Below are 17212 nucleotides of genomic sequence, written 5' to 3'. Positions count from 1 at the left end.
AGGAAGGCGGGATGTTAGGCGAGGTCTTGGCATGCAGGCGCCTTGCCGACGACGAAAGGTACACAGCCTCCACTGATCTCACACGATTCCACGAATGACGGTAAAATCGCGCTCCACGGTGCAAGGCTGACGAGTTGGGTTGCATGTCGCGATCAAGCTGAAACACGTGCTGTGTTTGAGTACCTAGTCTGCATCCTGCACTTCGTCCGGAAGGATTTGGGGTTGCTTCGCCTCCTTATCTTCCTAGGCCTGCAGCTCTGTATTGACTACATCATACGACTCCGCGGACCCGGCGATATACCACGTCACACGCATCTGACTGCATCTCATTGGCTGCAGTCAAATGTAAGTGTAAGGCGAACGATCTGATACCGCTGTGATGAGCGATGGGGCTATTACCACGCCTTAACGGAGGGGCTCACAATGGGAGAAGAAACGCGTTTTGATGTTTGACCTCGGGGCTTTCAATAAGACAAGGGAATTCCGCCTCCAATCTAGACGCGACGAACACGGCGATTGAGCTCCATTGAGGTACAACGTTTGCTTCTGCCGTGTTGCATCCTATGCAAAGTCTTACCCCATTAAAAGAGACCCGGTACAGGTACCCGCGACAGCCGTCGAATGACCTCAACTGAAGAGCTCAAGACCATCAAGAAGTAGCGTCATGCGAAAGCCGTTCAGATTGAGGGATTACTTGACGTGCATCACAGATGCACTCTTCCCAAGGGTTTGGAAAGCTCTCTGCATACCGCGTAAACGCCGGTCAGGCGTACCTCTACAACGTGTAGCTTGCGTAACCGACGTGGCTGCGCCGTCCATCAGCGGCCAAGGCGAGATCAAACACCGTTCTTGTGAGGCATGGCAGGAAATGAAACTACACCCAGATACCTAGGTATCTGTACAATCATACCTGCCGTGATATGGCGTTGAAGCGGTGCGCTGCTGTCATGTTGAGCTTAGTGTAGGCCTACACTAGAATCTCTCGCTCGACTTCCAACGGTATTCGCCGATTATTCAGCAATCTTACCAGCGGATTAGAAGATTGACCAGGTTCAGTACCGCAGCACGGCGCGACACAGGCGAAGTCTGGCCGAAATCACCGTCTTGGGTACTGTACTCTGGCTGCAACGGCCCTACGCAGACGATCCCGTCAGACTTTTCAGGAAGGAAATGCGTATAATCTTATCAAACGTTACTCCTTCTAGGCATGCACATGCCTGTGCTCCTACCAAGTTAGTCTGCTCATGTACCTGTACTAAGGTTCCGACGTTACCGAATCGTTCGATCGAAACATCCCGAGCAACGGTCGGATTGCGCATAGGAAGTTTTCTGTTCCTGCGACAGTATGTCTTTCTGTAAATTTCCAGACCGTAAGCTTTGCGTTTTTAATTTGGCGTCGTTAGGCGCCCCGAAATAGCGGATTGTAGGCGTGGCGCGACTGCTGTTAGCTCGGCTATTCTGGGCAAACGAGCGAAAGATCAAACGCTATACGAGCCTCGCATCAATTTCTTCGTTTTCGGACGGTTATCCAAGGCCTCCAAGGGCGCATCCAAGGAGGAAATATTTGCGCATTTCACCGGAGCTACTCTGCTTGTGCAGTCTTGGTTAGGTCAGCGTTCGGCCCGTTATGTTCACGATACTCGACGGGCAAGTCCCTAGACGTACAGGGCTGAGCTGGTCTTACTGCGCCGACAAGGGGGCGGGGGCGATCATCTCCGCTGCATGCTTAGCAGCTAATCAAACTATCGCATTGTCGCCAAGCTTTGCTTGTCAAGCCTGTCAGCGTTCGCAAGGGTCTGGACAGCGCAAGATATGCCGGGGTGTCCGCGACTCATGGTAGGCTGCCTACCTTTCGACGGGTTTGCCCCCTCGCATAATATGCTGTCCAACCGGATGCGGCTGGGCTTACGGGACCGGCGTAGAAAGGGATGAGGTTGAAATACGGCGGCTTCGCTGCCTGCCGGTAAGCTTGAGTTCAGTCGTTCTTTTGCTTCAGCACCATGGCGTCCATGTCTGGGTCGAAGCCCAACTGGATGAAGCCTTCCAGCTCTTGGAATATCTTTGCAAGCCCTCGATGGATCCGGATTGCGCTGGCGACATTTGTGGTCGTGTCGACATTTGTTTTTCTCGCTGTCGAAACGCGCGCATTCGATCACATTTCTATCCCGGAGTTTAAAAGTCATAAGAGCGCCGCCAAACCAGAAGAAAAGAAGGAGCCAATACCGCAACCACCGCCCTACGTCAACGCCAACATTACTCTCGACAGAGAAGAGAGACTAGCATACGTCACGTTTCTCTCCGGAACCGTTGATGCGGGCGATGATCTGGAGGAGGACAAGTACTTCCAAGCTATCCGGATTCTCGTCTGGCAGCTCGTACACAAAGAGGAGACTCGCACGAAGCACGATGTCGTCGTCATGGTCACACCCAGCGTCTCTCAGGCCCGGCGCGACCGCCTAGCGAAGGATGGTGCCATCGTCCACGCTGTCGAATTCCTGCACACCGAAAACGACAGCTGGGTCCACGCAGAGCTGCACCGATGGGACGATGTTATGACGAAGCTACGCGTCTGGGAAATGACACAGTATGACCGCATCCTAGTGATGGATGGCGACTCGATGCTGCTCAAGAACCTCGACGGCGTATTCGACGACCCTGGCGCCCAGCTCCTTGCCACCAAGCCCACGAACGAAACGAACCTACCCTCCACCTACCTCCTCGCATCCAACTCCGAAGTCTGGGACTCTACCCATTCCTTCCCACCCGGTCACGGCACCGGCCTGAAGAAGGCCGGCAAGATGAACGCAGGCTTCTTCATCCTCGCACCCTCGCTCGACGCATTCAACTACTACAAAGAACTCCTCAACACGCCCAACTCCTTCGACCCCCGATACCCCGAACAAAACCTCATGAACCACGCACATCGTTGGGACGGGCCGATGCCGTGGCGGGAGATAGCATACACTTGGAACATCCGTTGTCCAAACGACGTGGATATCGCCAAGGGGCTGGTCAGCGTCCACGAGAAGTGGTGGAAACAACCGTACATTTATGAGAATGCCAAGACGAAGCAATGGCTGTTGACGAGGCGGTGGGAAATGAAGGGCTGGTACGACGCTTTTGAGGGAGCAAACTTGACGCGTGTATGAGTACTTGCGATAGCATAGTAGCGAGGCGCTTTGGAGTTAGTTGTTTGGTGCGATAATACCCAATACCATATCATGTTCATTTCAAGATCACATCATACATATTCTGGCCCATGATGTACAGCTTATAGTGATGTTTAGTTTACGGCGTTACTGTGTCGAGGGGGCGAGTTAATGAGAAACAGAGGAATACATTATATCATGCGCTGTAAAGACATGCTGCAATGTCTATCCATACGTGTAGGTCGACCCTAGCAACTTACATCTTGTTGTAAATGCTATCCATACGGCCCTGAAGCGATCGCATAGCGTCGTTAATGATAGTCATCCGCCCCTCTGTAATTTCCGCGCCAGCCGGGATACGAGGCCTCAGCTCGGGCTTCCGCTCCATCTCCTCAGCTAATGCCACCATATCATCCTTGATCTTCTGCTTCTCGTCACGATCGATCTTGGCTTCTTCGATCTCCTTCTGGTACAACTCTAGTGCAAGTGTACCGATGTCACCAGATCGAAGCGCGTCGTGGTACTCGAACTGTTTCCTTCGGACGTTATTCTCTGCCTTGGCGGCGTTGATGGTGCTATCGTCCACGGCCTGGAAGATCTTATCTTCTACTTCCTTCAGAGGTTTCAGAACAGACTCGACGTCACGATTTCGTGTGCTGTAGGCGGCAATTTGTTCATTCGCAGTGCCTTGTGGCCGATCCGGATCCTCTTCGCCGCTAGCAGTGGACTCATGAAGCTGGGATGTGAACGCATATTCTTGATCCTCCAGCTCTTCCATTCCAGATGAAAGATCGTGTTCTGGAGTGACCTTGTCGATTTCTTCGAACAGCTCAAGCACCCGCTGTGTACTGAGGTCGGTCAGGCAGCCTTCACGCATGAGGTTGCTGGACCAATACAATGACGTTGGGTAAGAGAGGTTCGCAAACGATAAGGGATCTAAGTCCCCTTCGGCAAGCACAAGTGGATCCCACTTAGCTAGGTACTGGGGGTCTTTTTCAGTAAGCTTATTGCGGTCAAAGACCTCCCCTTCCTTTCGAAAACCGATGTAAGCATTTCGTTCTGCCTCATCAAGACCCTCTAGCCCCTGCAACTCTCGGGATGTCACAGGTATGAACACCCCATGCTTTCGGTGTTTCTTTACGAGGATAAAAAATCGATCTTTGGGTACCGCTTGGCCAAAGATGGTGGGTGTCATTCCTTTTTCTCCAATTTCGCGAGGAGATGTGGTTGCTTCGTGGACTATGGCTCGAAACAAGTCACCTAGATTGAGCCGGTCAATCTCCGCTTGTGAGAGGAGCCGAAAGTGCTTGGTGTTCGAAGCTTTAACAAGATAGACCGCCTCAATCCGCTCACCGGGGAATTCGTCAATGATTGGGCCATCGAAGCCAGGAGGTATCGCTCGCCACAACAGTCTGTCCATGTCGGCTTCGCTACGGGCACGTCTGGCATAAGGTGACCAGGTAACACGTCTGCCCCTACTAGGCCGAGCCCCTGCGTTTGTTCTTGCCATATCTGTCGTCAATATGCGGGTTTAGATGCTAAAGCCGTGAAAATCCGAAAACGGCTTCCTTGGTGGAATTGGGTTGTAGCCACAGGTCTAACCGCTGTGGATGCAGGGGGATTCTTCGTGGGTAACACCGCAAGTGTGTTGACATTTATAGTTTCGTGCAATGGTCCGTGAACATTGCGATGCACATATTTTGGCTCAGTGAAGCAGATCGTGCTCTGTGAACGTGCAACGTCGCTGCAATCATATTGCTACGCGCTGCATAGCGAACTAACACATGCCGTTCACTCAACACCATTCAGACTGAGTGAATAGGGAGGCGAACACATCGGAAATGTAATAGACCGAAAGGTACCTAGTCGCCTAACGTCGTCGAAAACCGTTCCAATGCTCGAGTCCTTTTGTTGATGTCGACCCGCGGCATCATGTGTTGAGACAGTATCTACTCGCGACTTACAGAAGCGAAGCCGCAAGACACTGGAGACCTAGGACTCATGTATAGAAGACAAGCTTTGACCACAATGTAAAACTGAACAAAGGAGTGCACTGTTCTCGCTTACATCTACGGTCTCAAATACCTAGTCTTCCCTTCGCCTCAAATGTAGCCCCTCCATCATGGCCAACATTAAAGATCACTTCGAAGAAGTCCCTCAGTATGAAGCGGATCAGACTGGAAAGACCAGAAAGCGAGCGCTCGAATGTGGCGAAGACAATAATGGCGATAATAGCGAAAGATGTGCAGCTAAACAGGGCAGCAAAGGGGTCACACAGAACATGCGAACAAAGAAAAGAAGAACGACCGGAGAACCGCCTCCAGATGTATATCAAAGCCGGAGAAAATTGTCTTCGTCGTTAGAAAAAGGTATAAAAGACGTCGGAAGTGTAAACATTCCAATAGCTAACAACGATACAGAAACGTATGATAATTTTACCCGATGTTCACCTCTGGAAGGCCCAGAAAGTGCGATCATGGAGAGCATGGCAGACATCGAGCAGCTGTGCGCCAACGAAGCTGCCGAGATGTTCATCTTGAAGAGGGCTAAGACTGAGCAGGTGGACAGTAGCTCGCCTGTAATGTTGATGAAGGTTCCATACAAGCTGGCCACGATGATTCAAAACCAGATCTCAACCGGCCTCGAATACCGGCGCGAAAAAGACATATCCATACCGAAACTGGACCAGGAATTGAGAATGAGCAAGCTGTCGCAAAAGTCCGTCGAGCATCGTTTGCAAGGATTGCCGAAGCTCAGTGGAGGCCGAACGCCGGCTCGGCATGAAAGTCCTACGGCTGAGCGCTTGCACCGAGAAGCGCATGAAATCAATCAGAAGATGGAAAAGATTGAACAGAAAAAGAAAACTCTATCGCGGGACATTGAACTTGCCCGTAAAGCATGGGAGGGTGTTGCAATGGTAGTAGAGAAGAATTTGCAGGATATCTTTGTCCGATGCGGGCTGTTAGAGGATGATAAGGCGGTGAGTGTTCCTCCCGTCGCGCAGAGGGTTGAAGGGATGAGGGTGGCGAGTAAACCTCTCATCGTGTCACGCTTCGATGAAAAGAAGGATTCTAAGCTTCTGCCTGGCGAGAATGAAGCCACGACGAAAGCAGCAAACGAGGGAGAGTTGAGCGTCGGTCAGGCCATTGCTATCGTGAGAGAGGCCAAAGCTCGGAGAGAGAAGCACGAGGCTCAAAGACAACACGACGAACATCGTAACACTTTCCGACGAGGACTTCTCGCGGCACGCGTGGCTGCTGCTGCCGACCGACCGGATGCACCCGACCGCATCATAGAAGAAGAGTTCAGCCGCGACTATGTGCGCGCCGGAAGCAAGCTTGCTGAAGCGGTGACACGCGCAGAAGCGGCCCATGAAGCTCAGTTGGTAGCTGCAGCAGAAGCAGCAGTCTCCATCATAGGCTCGGACGATGACAGGGAACCAAACTTCCCATACGATCTTGAGGAATATGCAGCAGTCAAGAAGCAATGTCTTGACCGAGACGCCGTCCAGGAATGGATCAATGCCATTGACGCAAGCTCAAAACCCAACCTGCGGCCTTTGGGGTACCTACTGCACATGGCAGAGAAGTGGAAACGGGCAGCAAAGGAAGATGACGACGTCTCGAGCTCAGGAGAGGAAGCAGATCCGGATGCCGGCGTCGAGCCCCGCAGAGAGATACCACCGACGCAAGACTCTGTGCTGAAGCTGGCATCGAAAAGTAAGTCCTGGCACACGGAGCCGTACTGGAGCTTCAGCGACTGCGCGGAGGGAAAGAAACGGCGGCGGATCGACGACTGGACACGCAGGATACGACAACCCGTTGGTTAAGTGTCGCTATACTGTTAATAACAAACAATGAAATGTGTGCAATGGCGATGCTGCTTAATGAGCGCGACGCGCAAAATTTGGATCACGTCATGGCATAACACACATCTAAGCCCAGAATAGTTAGCGGCTTGGCACGCCGCTTGGAAGGAAACGAGGACCAAACCTCGCGATCTCACAAGCGCATTTGCATCATGCCTTGCGCGTTGTCCGAGCACTTATTAATGTCGATACTATTTCCACAGTAACTACAGCCGTTGTGTGCTACGTTTCTCCGCAAACCAATCGTGTACTCCTTGGCCGAATCGCAATTGCGGGATGTCCGCGAGGTGAATAGCGACATGCAAAGGCATCCAAATGCATGAAACCGGGCGCTCTCAGCTTATGCATCCCCAAATATCTTCTCCAAACCCAGGCCGTTATATCCAAGGTCAAATCAGGCTTTCGTGGCACCAACGCTATCGTCAACCGGGTCTTGACCAGCTACCTGTGTGGTAGCTTCTAATGGGTCAGTGCTGGTGTCTCTCTTGCGGTACAGCTGCCTCGATACATGACCAGTAAGATACCCATCGAAATCGCGCATACATAGTGACGCGACGATCGCAAGCACTCCGATAGCGACAGCGAAGTAGTATACGTAAGCATACGATCTGGAGTAAGCATCGCTGATAGCTATGTTGGTGGTGCGGAGCAGCTCTGGTGTCATACCATCGATTTCGAGAAGAGCTGTCTGGTCGGCGGTTGCGGCAGCTGCCATTAGCGCACTCAAGGAGCTCTCCGGCAGCCCCTCCGCTAAGACGCGTGGCGGTACTATCGATGCAAGATAGCCCGGCACTTTGTTCGTATACACTGCGATGAATGCGGCGGTAAAGATGGAACCGAAGATAGTGCGGGATGCCGAAATCACAGCTATCGCCAGTCAGCAATGACACATTCACGAGGTTGTGAACGGTGGACTTACAGAACGCAACACCGAGGTCTTGGTCTGAGACTACATACTGTACGACAATCGCTGCGATGACCTCGCCCCACCCGATGGTCCAACCCGCCAGAAACGAAAAGGCAATCGCACGAGCTTTGTTTTCCACGGTGATGCTGGCCATTGCACCAAGGAAAGCCGTCATCCAGATCGAAGACACCAAGATCTGGTATCTGATGTGGCCAATCCACGACATAAGAGGACCGAGAATGACTATCCCGCCCCAAAGACCGAATGCAGCTGTTGTTGAAAGCCATGCAGTCTCTTCCCAGGAACTAACAGTGGAACCAAAGATATAGACAACCTGTTGTGGCCACATAACAAAAAGCGCGATATTGATGACACCATAAGTCGCTGAAATGACTTCCAGACAGGTGAAGCCACGTATGTCGCGGAAGAAGCGCATCGGAACGATGGGTTGCACCGGCGGTAGGAAGACCTCGTAGAGGATAAACGCGATAATGGCCACTGCACCCGAGAGTAAAAGACCAAGGATCCTTGGAGATGACCACGACTGTGCAGGGCCGCCCCAAGAGATTCCAAGCAGGAAAAGAGCCAGACCAGCTACCAAAAGGGCGACCCCTGTCCAGTCGACCTTCTTGAGTTCGGCAATCTTGCTGGACTTCTTGCCGTGGAGCTGAGTATAGGACGGCGGATGGTAGAAGAGGAACCACAACACAGCGCCGGGGACTGTGATGATTATTAGCTAGTCAAGATGTCGTGATGAATGCTGACTAACCCATCATCATAATGTATATGTAGAAGATCCATCGCCAATCAGCTACCTGAACCAATCGCAGACCAATATATGCCCCAAAGCCCGTTGCGATGACATTGGGCACGACGACTAGAGCAGTACCAACATATTTGTACCTGTTACTCACGAGCTCACCAGCCAAAAGTGGATAGGCTGCTGGCACTCCAGATGCGATGCCCATGATAACTTCGGCTCCAATCAACGTCTCGATAGACTGCGCTGTGGCCGCGACGATACCACCAATGATTGCAAGCACGCATGAACCCAAGGCAAAGTTGCGGCGCCCAAAGCGATCGCTGAGTCGGCCGAACAGTAAGAGAGAGATAGGCTGCGACACAGTCCATACTGTACTGACGAGGGCAACGTTGGCGCTTGGCCCGATGTCTGCATTGACGGAAGATATCGCAGCAGCTAAGGCTTGGAACTGGAAATATGTCGCAAGCACAACAATTCCAGTTCCAGAGAACGAGCCTACGATTCTTGCACTGAAGAAGTAACCATGCCGTAACTTGGAGACATCAGTCGAAAGGGCCTCGGATCGTAACCGGTCCGCTTCTTCGGGAGTGAGAGAAATGGGGGATGTGTCGTGTCCGGGAATGTGCTTCTCGGGCAAGGTGTCTGGTGGCGTAAGATTGCTTTCGAGGTGAGGCATTTTGTTCAACGAGGCTACTGCCTTGAGGTTAGAGAAAAAAGCGTGGGAGATCAAGGTGAAGACAAAGACGACAGTTAAGGTGTATAGAATCAACGACTCTACTAAAACAAGATGATGTCGAGATCGATATAGCTATGGGCTTGCCCAAAACTGCCATCGCTTCCCTCGCGTAGTCCACATCTTGATCGCCATGACACCTGCACAGCGGAATGCAGTAGCGTATGCAGAGTCATGGCAGGAACATTGACCCACTAGCGCAATGGCCAGAGCGAAAAAAGTTGATCTTAAGGGATTTCTGGTCTCAACGAAGGAGATTGTACATGCCAGTCGCCGAAACAAGTGGCTTCGCCTTCTTACAAGCTTTGAGCTTGTGCTCAACACTCGGACCAGAGGTTAGCGGTCATTGTAGAATCTGCCGAGTAATGGGCAATACATGTAAGGGCTCCAATATATGTGCTCAGACAGGGTTACTGCATGTCGCTCTGTGACTATTGAGGCATCGATACTAGCCGCTGGCGTGGCTAAACTACCATGCATCAGTGACAGGGGTCAGTCGTGGGCGAACTGATGAGCCCTCAATACAAGCGGAATAGATCTACAGCATTCACGAATTCGGTTTAAATGTGGGATTTAATCGTTTCAGTGGAAGCTGGCTCTGAAAGGCCATCATCTATCGCTACGTAACACGGCTCACCAGGCACAGAATGTTGAATCATCCCCTCTGGGTGTCTTTTGCTTTCTGATGGCGTTTCTACAGACGCCAATACATTCAATAACCCTTAGTGTTCTCGTAGCTAACCTCATACTCCTGGTCTATCTGTATGTTGTGCGGCCCGTGTCGGCTCATAATGTTGCGCGTAAACCTATCATCGTCACCTAGAGATGAGTTACCATCCAGATCTTCTCCGACACCAACAGCTGTTTTGATTTCTGTTCGCCCGCTCAGCCTCTTCGATAGCGTTGTCCTCTTCTTACTGCCGACACCCTCCTCAAGCTCCATATATGGATCACCGGACGCCTGATCACCGGTACGCTTCTTGCTGCTGCGCAATGTCGAGCCAAGGTCGAGCATCTTCTCGAGAAGGGGGCGCAAGGCCGAAAGATTTGCGAGGACAACGCCGAGCCCCAATTCGGCGTGCGCCCATGCAGCTACCGGCATAGCATAGTAGAGGAAGTCTGTTGTCGCGCTGAGATTGAGTGTTACGGTGAGGCGAACGATGGCTGCTGTCGATGCGAATATGCCGAGGCCGAGGAGGGCGATGATGGATATCTTGACGCGAAGATCGATCTGGACGTTCCAAAGTAGTGGAATGGGACTATGCAACGATCAGTCAAGACACAAGCATGTGCTTCACTAGAACTCACATGATTGCGCAAAACCAATCGGAGAAGATTGAAACCGCAGAAAGCGCAAAGCTGAATCCAGTAATGTTGCTTTGCGCTTTGCAGGTGCCGCCCTCTACAGCCTTCCAGTTCATCGCAATTGGTGTGCAATGGAAGAACTCGTATATGGTCGTCGAGGCCATGACACACGCCACCGCCGCCATAATCGCATATATTGACCACTCATATGCCTTTTTGCCATTGGCGATACGGAGTAGGGTGAAGCAAATGGCCCATTTGACGGGGATGGCAGCAAGGCAGAACATGGTTTGCATGATGAACCTGTACGAAGTCAACTATTGTCGAGCTTGCAGTATGTGACATGGCAGAACTGACCACCACTATTTATAGTGAGCATGAATCATCTCGCGGTTACGCTGCTTAACTTACAAACATAGCTGTCTGCTTCTCGTTGGCTGTGAATTCGTCGTCCCTCTTTCCACCTCCTGTGAAGGCGATTCCAAGCATACCCATTGTTGATATGATGAATAGTGGCTGTCCTTGATAAGCAAATGTTGCATTGTTAGAAGCCAACTAGTTCATACAATTGCAACTACCATAGACCAGTCATCCGGCCCCCATGCTTTTCTAGAAAGTCGGACATGGAAGCGAAGCGCCCAGGTGATGATATCGAAAGGAAGCAAAACAAGTACGGCCAAAGCCAACGAGGGGGACGTAGGGCCAGACATTATGGTCAATGAACTCTCATCGCCTTCCTCATGACTACTTTATGTGCTGACGGTAGGAAACACCCGTGCATCGTAAGTGTCCCCTTTCATGGATCCCTTGACGTGACATATCCAGGAAGATGAACACTACTGCTACCGTCTTGAGCTTCACGCACATTCTCTTCGGAATCTGAGACAAGATGGTACGTCCCAACGTTGGTAATTCGTCATGCTGGTGCAATGATCCTGCCAAGGTCGCATCCTCCTCCCAAAGTAGCGCGTTGCAGCGACACCCAAGTCTAGCGACGAGACCTGGAAATAATGCGAAGGTCGAGCAGTCAAGGCTGCCAATGAAGCGCGCTTTCCGTATGTGATATGTGAGGACGCGGCACGGTGGTATTCTCGAACCCACGCGCCGCTTCCGGCCCCACGTCGCTTTCCACCCCCGGGGTTCGCCGTGTGCCAGGAGATAGCAGCCAACCGATGAATCTTCCTATAGCAACACGAGTGACTAGATGAGAAGAAAGTAGGAAGAGCCGTGGCTGGCCAATACCGCGAGGAAAGGATGAGAGGGAAGCGTCACGCACGGATGCCCGTCGCGGGCGGGGAAGACGGAAGAGCGGCCAAAACGGGCTCTAGCGCGATATCCTTGAAATTCGCCCGCTGCCGGCACATTGCATGCCATGCAGGCACAACCACAACCGGTATGGACCTGCGATACGTGCGAGAGCTCTAATGTTCTAGACAAAATTCGATTCTGAAAGCTGGCAAGAACTCCAGACGTCACCGAAGACGAAGGGAGCACTCCAAAGACTCTAGGTACCTAGGTATTCTTCATTCGACCCGATGAAAAGCCAATCTTGCTAAACGTTCGTTCATTGCGCTGTTAAGCCACCGTCGACGTTTAGAATCTGTCCAGTCACCCACTGCGCATCGTCGCTAGCGAGATAGACCGCAGCCCTTGCGTGATCGTGGGGGTGGCCGAATTTGCCGCGAGGAATAGAGGCTTTGACCGCGTCCGCTGCAGATGACAAGGCCCCACCAAGCGCATCCTCGAGCATTGCAGTTTGCGAAACTGGCGAAAGATATTAGAGTGGCCCATGCGATACTTGAAAAGGGCGACTTACATCCAGGAGCAATGCAATTGGCGACTATGCCTTCTTTCGCAACATCCAGCGCAATGGTTCGCGTCATCGAAGCCACAGCACCCTTGGACGCCGTATACCCAGCTGGAACATGTAAGCCCAACGCCAAAAGCAAAACGATCATACGCTCTCGCGTGGAATGACTTACTGAGGCCCTGCATACCGATGTTGGATACCATCGAAGCGAGATTCACAATCCAGCCGCGCATACCATTGGAGTGCGGCGCTTGTGCCTTGAATTGACGAACAGCATATTTGCAGCCAAGGAAGACTCCTCGTGTGTTGATGCACATGTGGGCGTCAAACATATCCTCGTCGACTTGATCGATGGGTTGTGGGTTGCTGGCCTCCGTGCAGATGCCAGCGTTGTTGACCAGTCTTTTGGGCCACAATATCAGTTACTCCTCCTATATGATTGTATACAGGATAGCTGGATGAATACTTACATGTCAAGTCGACCATATACCTCCACTGCTCGCGCAACGAGTACCTCCCAGCTGGTGGCTACACTGACATCTGTCTCAACGAAAACGGCCCGTCCGCCTTTGCTGATGATCCATTCGTGTGTAGCAGTGTCTTCGCCCTTTCCAATAGGTCTTAGATCAGCGCATACGAGCAAGGCTCCCTCAACAAAAAACTGATGACAGATCTCTCGTCCGATACCTTGGGACGAGCCCGTCACCATTGCAACTCGATTTGCCAGCCTCATGATGGATGATTCGATGGGAAGCAGTCAAAATGAAATGGTATACAAGTTTGACCAAGAGTGTTATGAGGACGTAAAAGTTTGCTCAGTTAGTGAGAGACACAGCGGCCCGCAGTTCTAAAACCAAAGTATCAAGAAGGTGAGGCGGGCCAGTGACATGTATCACTCTTTCTCCGCCGATCTGGCCAAGCCTATCCCCACCCGCGGGGCATACCCATGTTCTTCCGCCTACGCGAAGGATCATTGTCACATGCAGCACCCGGGATGGAGTATTCGCCAAACTATTGGTGTCAATGCAAGATTTGTTGGCATATACGCGGGCATAAAAGTATCACGTAAGTTACGTTCGACTAAGATGGACAACTAGGAAGCGACAGTACTATCTCAACTTAGCACCAACATCGACAATGACGAGACCTTTGGAGAACAAGTTGGTAATCATCACTGGTGCATCGCGGGGTATGAATGTTCCTCCTTTCGTGATCCCAATGAAGAGAAGACGCTGATTGAGCTTCAAAAGGCCTTGGTGCTGCTTTAGCACGTCATCTGGCTTCCAAGGGAGCAAACGTCGTTATCAACTACACTTCGGAATCTTCAACAGAAAATGCTACCGCGCTAGCTCAAGAGCTAGAAGCCAATCACTCTATCAAGACATTAGTAGCAAAAGTTGATGTTACTACACCCGACGGCCCGGACCAACTCATCGATGCGGCGAAATCGGCTTTTAGCGACAACAACAAGTTCCAGATCGACATACTTATAAACAATGCGGCAGTTGTCAACCCAGCGCCGATGGGCTCAGTCGCACTATCTGACTTCGAAGCCACCTTCAACCTGAATGCACGCGCTCCACTTTTCGTATTACAAGCTGCGCTACCGTATTTCCCGAAAGACAGATCCGGTCGTGTGATCAACGTCTCCAGTATAACAACCTCGATGGGCTTCTGGTGGCAGTCTTGCTACGCTGGCACTAAAGGCGCTCTTGAAGCAATGACACGTGTCTGGGCTCGCGAGCTTGCCGAACGCTGCACAGTCAACGCCATCAATCCAGGTGCGATAGCTACGGGCATGTATACAAGCCTCCCGAAGGAGATGTTGGAGAAGGCCTGGTCGCTGAACTACATGGCGCCTTTGGCTGCGACGAGAGAAGGTATCGATTCGGAGGAGACGATTGCGGCGGCAAAGGATTTGGGTGGAAGACCGGCGTATCTGGAGGAGGTCGCTGGGGTTGTTGGGTTACTATGTATGCCTGAGGCTGGATGGGTTACTGGTCAGGTTATTGGAGCTAATGGCGGTGGTGTTATGACGAAGGGGTAAGACGCTGTGACCACAGTTAAAATACGCAAGTTCGTCAGCGGCTATACGACTGTTCAGAAGGTATAGTGGATTGATCGAAGGCACTGCATGGGCTGTCAAACTCTGAGTACACGTTGTATGTACAACAAGTACTTGATTGCACTACCTTATAGCTAGCTCTACACACTTTGTTGTTTCGCTGAAAATCGATGAGATGCTCGAGAACTAGTCTCTAACGTGGCGTAGATGAAGCCCATGTTTTCAAGATACATCTGCGATGCAGCCAAAGCAAGACCGCTGCTGAGAAAGCTGAGTGCGCCTACGTTGATCAAGAAAGGCTCTGGCGTTCCAAACATCGATCTGAACCTTGGTGAACTTGCGGGATAGAGTCGAGCAAAGTTGCACGTCCTCACCCTGGCCCTGGAATTGGGACTGATCAGGGAGGAGATTTATGAGCTCAATGAAAAGCTCTCCATAGCCCTTCTCCTGGAGTAATGCCACTTCCCATTCCGCCTCGGCATCATTCCGCTTGCGCCTTAGACTGTTTCGCTCGGCAGTAGATGCCCACCAATTAGCTTGAATATCGTCATACTCCTCCTCTGCCTGATAAAGTAGGCTCTCGGTCTGGACCTTGGTGATTTCTGCAGATTTCAAGCATTCATAAGACGCGTCTCTGGCTTTCTTCATGATGAGAGACGGTGAGACTGCGTGCCCGCGATTGGGTATAGTTGAGGAGAAGTCGAAAAGCTCACTGATATCTAGACGTGCGTCGTTGGCGGTCGCAGGACTACCGGGAGGAGGTACTGGTCGGCGAATCTCATTCTTGATCCACAGTATTGCTGTTCGATACTCTGGCGTAAGCTGGTTGGGGATCGGTGCTCGCGTAAAATCGAGGTCGTATACTGATTCTACAGTCTCTGACAAGCGGCAACTGCTTTTCCTAACTGCCAACAATCGCGCAGTAGATTCCTCAGTAAGATGACCACAGAGTGTACCCATATGCTCGAAATCTGGGCTGTGAACACGCAGTGGCTGCACTAACGACCATCCTAATAGCCGCTGTTTTCCTTCATCATTATGATAGTTAACCCTGAAAGGTTCTCCAATAGAGCGGAAGAGGTGGTGATCCTCGGAAAGGGACGCGTAATCAAAACTTTCGCTGGCGTCCATAACAACGTACCCACGCTCCACAAGTTCACGGAGTGATAGTCCGTCGAAGTATTGACGGCCTGGATGACATATCTCCGCAACTGAGCAAAACTCCGAAAATATATCGAGAACAATGACAGGTCGCCAACCTGCCAGCCGCAAGCCCCCAAGTGTGATGTCCCGATTTCCGCCCACGCCATTGGGGCTTAGGTCAGCATCTGGATTGTTGATAAAAGTCCAAAACACTTGACCGACCTGGTATCTGTCGCGAAGGCGCTGTCGTACTTCATGTTCATGGTCTGTTTGCTCGACCATCGCATCAGCCTCCACGATGTTGTCGTTGGGACTGAGGTGCTGCGTTGTCGCTTTCCCGCCATCTTCGTCCGTATCATGATCTGGATCAGCGCGAGGAGAGTTGATGGTGATTTTCTGCGAAGGATCGGGGTCTGAAGTGGCGGGTATCTCGTCATGATCACGTGATGCTGGCCGGTGAGTGGTAGGATCACCTGGAAGATTAGTTCTTCTATCTCCGACCGTTTACTAGACTGTCTTACCCTTGTCGATTTCGGACTGGATTGTCATAGTGGAGCGCTAACAGAGAGTAGTTATCGGTCTAGGTTGCACGTCTTTGAGAAGCGACTTTGCTGCGGCAGTGGAGTAAAAGTTGCAGTCGCGAGTATGATGAGCGGCTGAATGATAGTGGAGGGCTAATGCCCCATTTTAAGCTCCTCCACTCATTCCTAGAATCGCGTTTGCAGGGGCAAAGCTTGCGTAGACGCAGGGCAGACTGTTATACCCAGGTGGAAGCGCAAGTCTCGTGAACCTTGCTAGACGAATTCGGATAAACTAAGAGTGACCTAGCTCTAACTGGGATGAGGTGAGTATTCACTATGACTTCTGTACTGGGGGTAGTGAAGAGCAACGTCGCTGAACTGGCGCGACCATAATGAAATAGTAGAGTATCTAGAGGCCGACCGAGTCGAGGATCTTGGCCCCTGTATCTGCGCCGTGTTGAATGATCTTTTTCAGCATGCTAGCGTAGGAAACAAAGCTCTTCAGCCTTTGATCGTCTTTGACACCCAGTTGACATACGGCAGGAGAAGTAGGCGCTGAGAAAAGATGAACATGAACACGTATTCAGTTACTAACTTTGCATGTATTGCAGCATAAATCAAGCATGCCACGAGCTTACATATTCATGTCAATCCGTATTAATCGACACACCGAAAGTCTCAACGACCGGTCCGCGTTGATTGCCCTGTTGGCCCTAGACAAGGCGTACGTGAAAGCAAGAATCCCGAACAGTCAGACGCACTCAACACAAGGAGAAATGGCCACTCCTAGCCGATCATTGCTGGTTGGGAAAACACCAGTCTTCCGTTGAGATGATAGCGGGTGAGGCTTCAAACAGGGGTTCCAGGGTCCCGAAAGAAGAATACACGGCTGACCAAGACACTGTGCCTTACATTAGAGCAAACACCTTGACTTGTAGACAACAGGTG

At 51.4% G+C, this 17212-nt stretch overlaps 8 protein-coding genes across 8 annotated transcripts; 3 read left to right on the top strand and 5 right to left on the bottom strand.

Moving 5' to 3' along the window:
• Positions 1-2000: 2000 nt before the first annotated feature.
• Positions 2001-3149, top strand: J4E93_005447 (uncharacterized protein; the record flags this gene model as incomplete). Its single annotated transcript, XM_049343368.1, has 1 exon — positions 2001-3149. The coding sequence occupies one exon, from the start codon at positions 2001-2003 to the stop codon at positions 3147-3149; it is 1149 nt and encodes a 382-aa protein (XP_049199461.1).
• Positions 3150-3405: 256 nt separating this feature from the next.
• On the bottom strand, positions 3406-4569 carry J4E93_005446 (uncharacterized protein; the record flags this gene model as incomplete). The annotated part of the gene is made up of 1 exon (XM_049343367.1): positions 3406-4569. The coding sequence occupies one exon, from the start codon at positions 4567-4569 to the stop codon at positions 3406-3408; it is 1164 nt and encodes a 387-aa protein (XP_049199460.1).
• A 1056-nt stretch (positions 4570-5625) lies between these two features.
• Positions 5626-6978, top strand: J4E93_005445 (uncharacterized protein; the record flags this gene model as incomplete). The annotated part of the gene is made up of 1 exon (XM_049343366.1): positions 5626-6978. The coding sequence occupies one exon, from the start codon at positions 5626-5628 to the stop codon at positions 6976-6978; it is 1353 nt and encodes a 450-aa protein (XP_049199459.1).
• A 433-nt stretch (positions 6979-7411) lies between these two features.
• Positions 7412-9363, bottom strand: J4E93_005444 (uncharacterized protein; the record flags this gene model as incomplete). Its single annotated transcript, XM_049343365.1, has 3 exons — positions 7412-7884; positions 7937-8644; positions 8694-9363. The coding sequence occupies 3 exons, from the start codon at positions 9361-9363 to the stop codon at positions 7412-7414; spliced, it is 1851 nt and encodes a 616-aa protein (XP_049199458.1).
• A 769-nt stretch (positions 9364-10132) lies between these two features.
• On the bottom strand, positions 10133-11220 carry J4E93_005443 (uncharacterized protein; the record flags this gene model as incomplete). The annotated part of the gene is made up of 2 exons (XM_049343364.1): positions 10133-10651; positions 11137-11220. The coding sequence occupies 2 exons, from the start codon at positions 11218-11220 to the stop codon at positions 10133-10135; spliced, it is 603 nt and encodes a 200-aa protein (XP_049199457.1).
• Positions 11221-12289: 1069 nt separating this feature from the next.
• J4E93_005442 (uncharacterized protein) lies at positions 12290-13268 on the bottom strand (the record flags this gene model as incomplete). The annotated part of the gene is made up of 4 exons (XM_049343363.1): positions 12290-12489; positions 12542-12643; positions 12708-12937; positions 13006-13268. The coding sequence occupies 4 exons, from the start codon at positions 13266-13268 to the stop codon at positions 12290-12292; spliced, it is 795 nt and encodes a 264-aa protein (XP_049199456.1).
• Positions 13269-13672: 404 nt separating this feature from the next.
• On the top strand, positions 13673-14582 carry J4E93_005441 (uncharacterized protein; the record flags this gene model as incomplete). Its single annotated transcript, XM_049343362.1, has 2 exons — positions 13673-13724; positions 13786-14582. 2 exons carry the CDS (start codon positions 13673-13675, stop codon positions 14580-14582), a joined length of 849 nt encoding a protein of 282 aa, XP_049199455.1.
• Positions 14583-14822: 240 nt separating this feature from the next.
• Positions 14823-16292, bottom strand: J4E93_005440 (uncharacterized protein; the record flags this gene model as incomplete). The annotated part of the gene is made up of 2 exons (XM_049343361.1): positions 14823-16156; positions 16265-16292. 2 exons carry the CDS (start codon positions 16290-16292, stop codon positions 14823-14825), a joined length of 1362 nt encoding a protein of 453 aa, XP_049199454.1.
• Positions 16293-17212: the final 920 nt, after the last annotated feature.

The sequence above is a fragment of the Alternaria ventricosa genome (assembly GCF_023758065.1).
Source record: "Alternaria ventricosa strain BMP 2768 chromosome Unknown scaffold_8, whole genome shotgun sequence".
In the NCBI taxonomy this organism is placed as follows: Eukaryota; Fungi; Ascomycota; class Dothideomycetes; order Pleosporales; family Pleosporaceae; genus Alternaria; species Alternaria ventricosa.
Note: the sequence above shows the minus strand (reverse complement) of the source record. Positions and strands in the feature narration are given on the sequence as shown.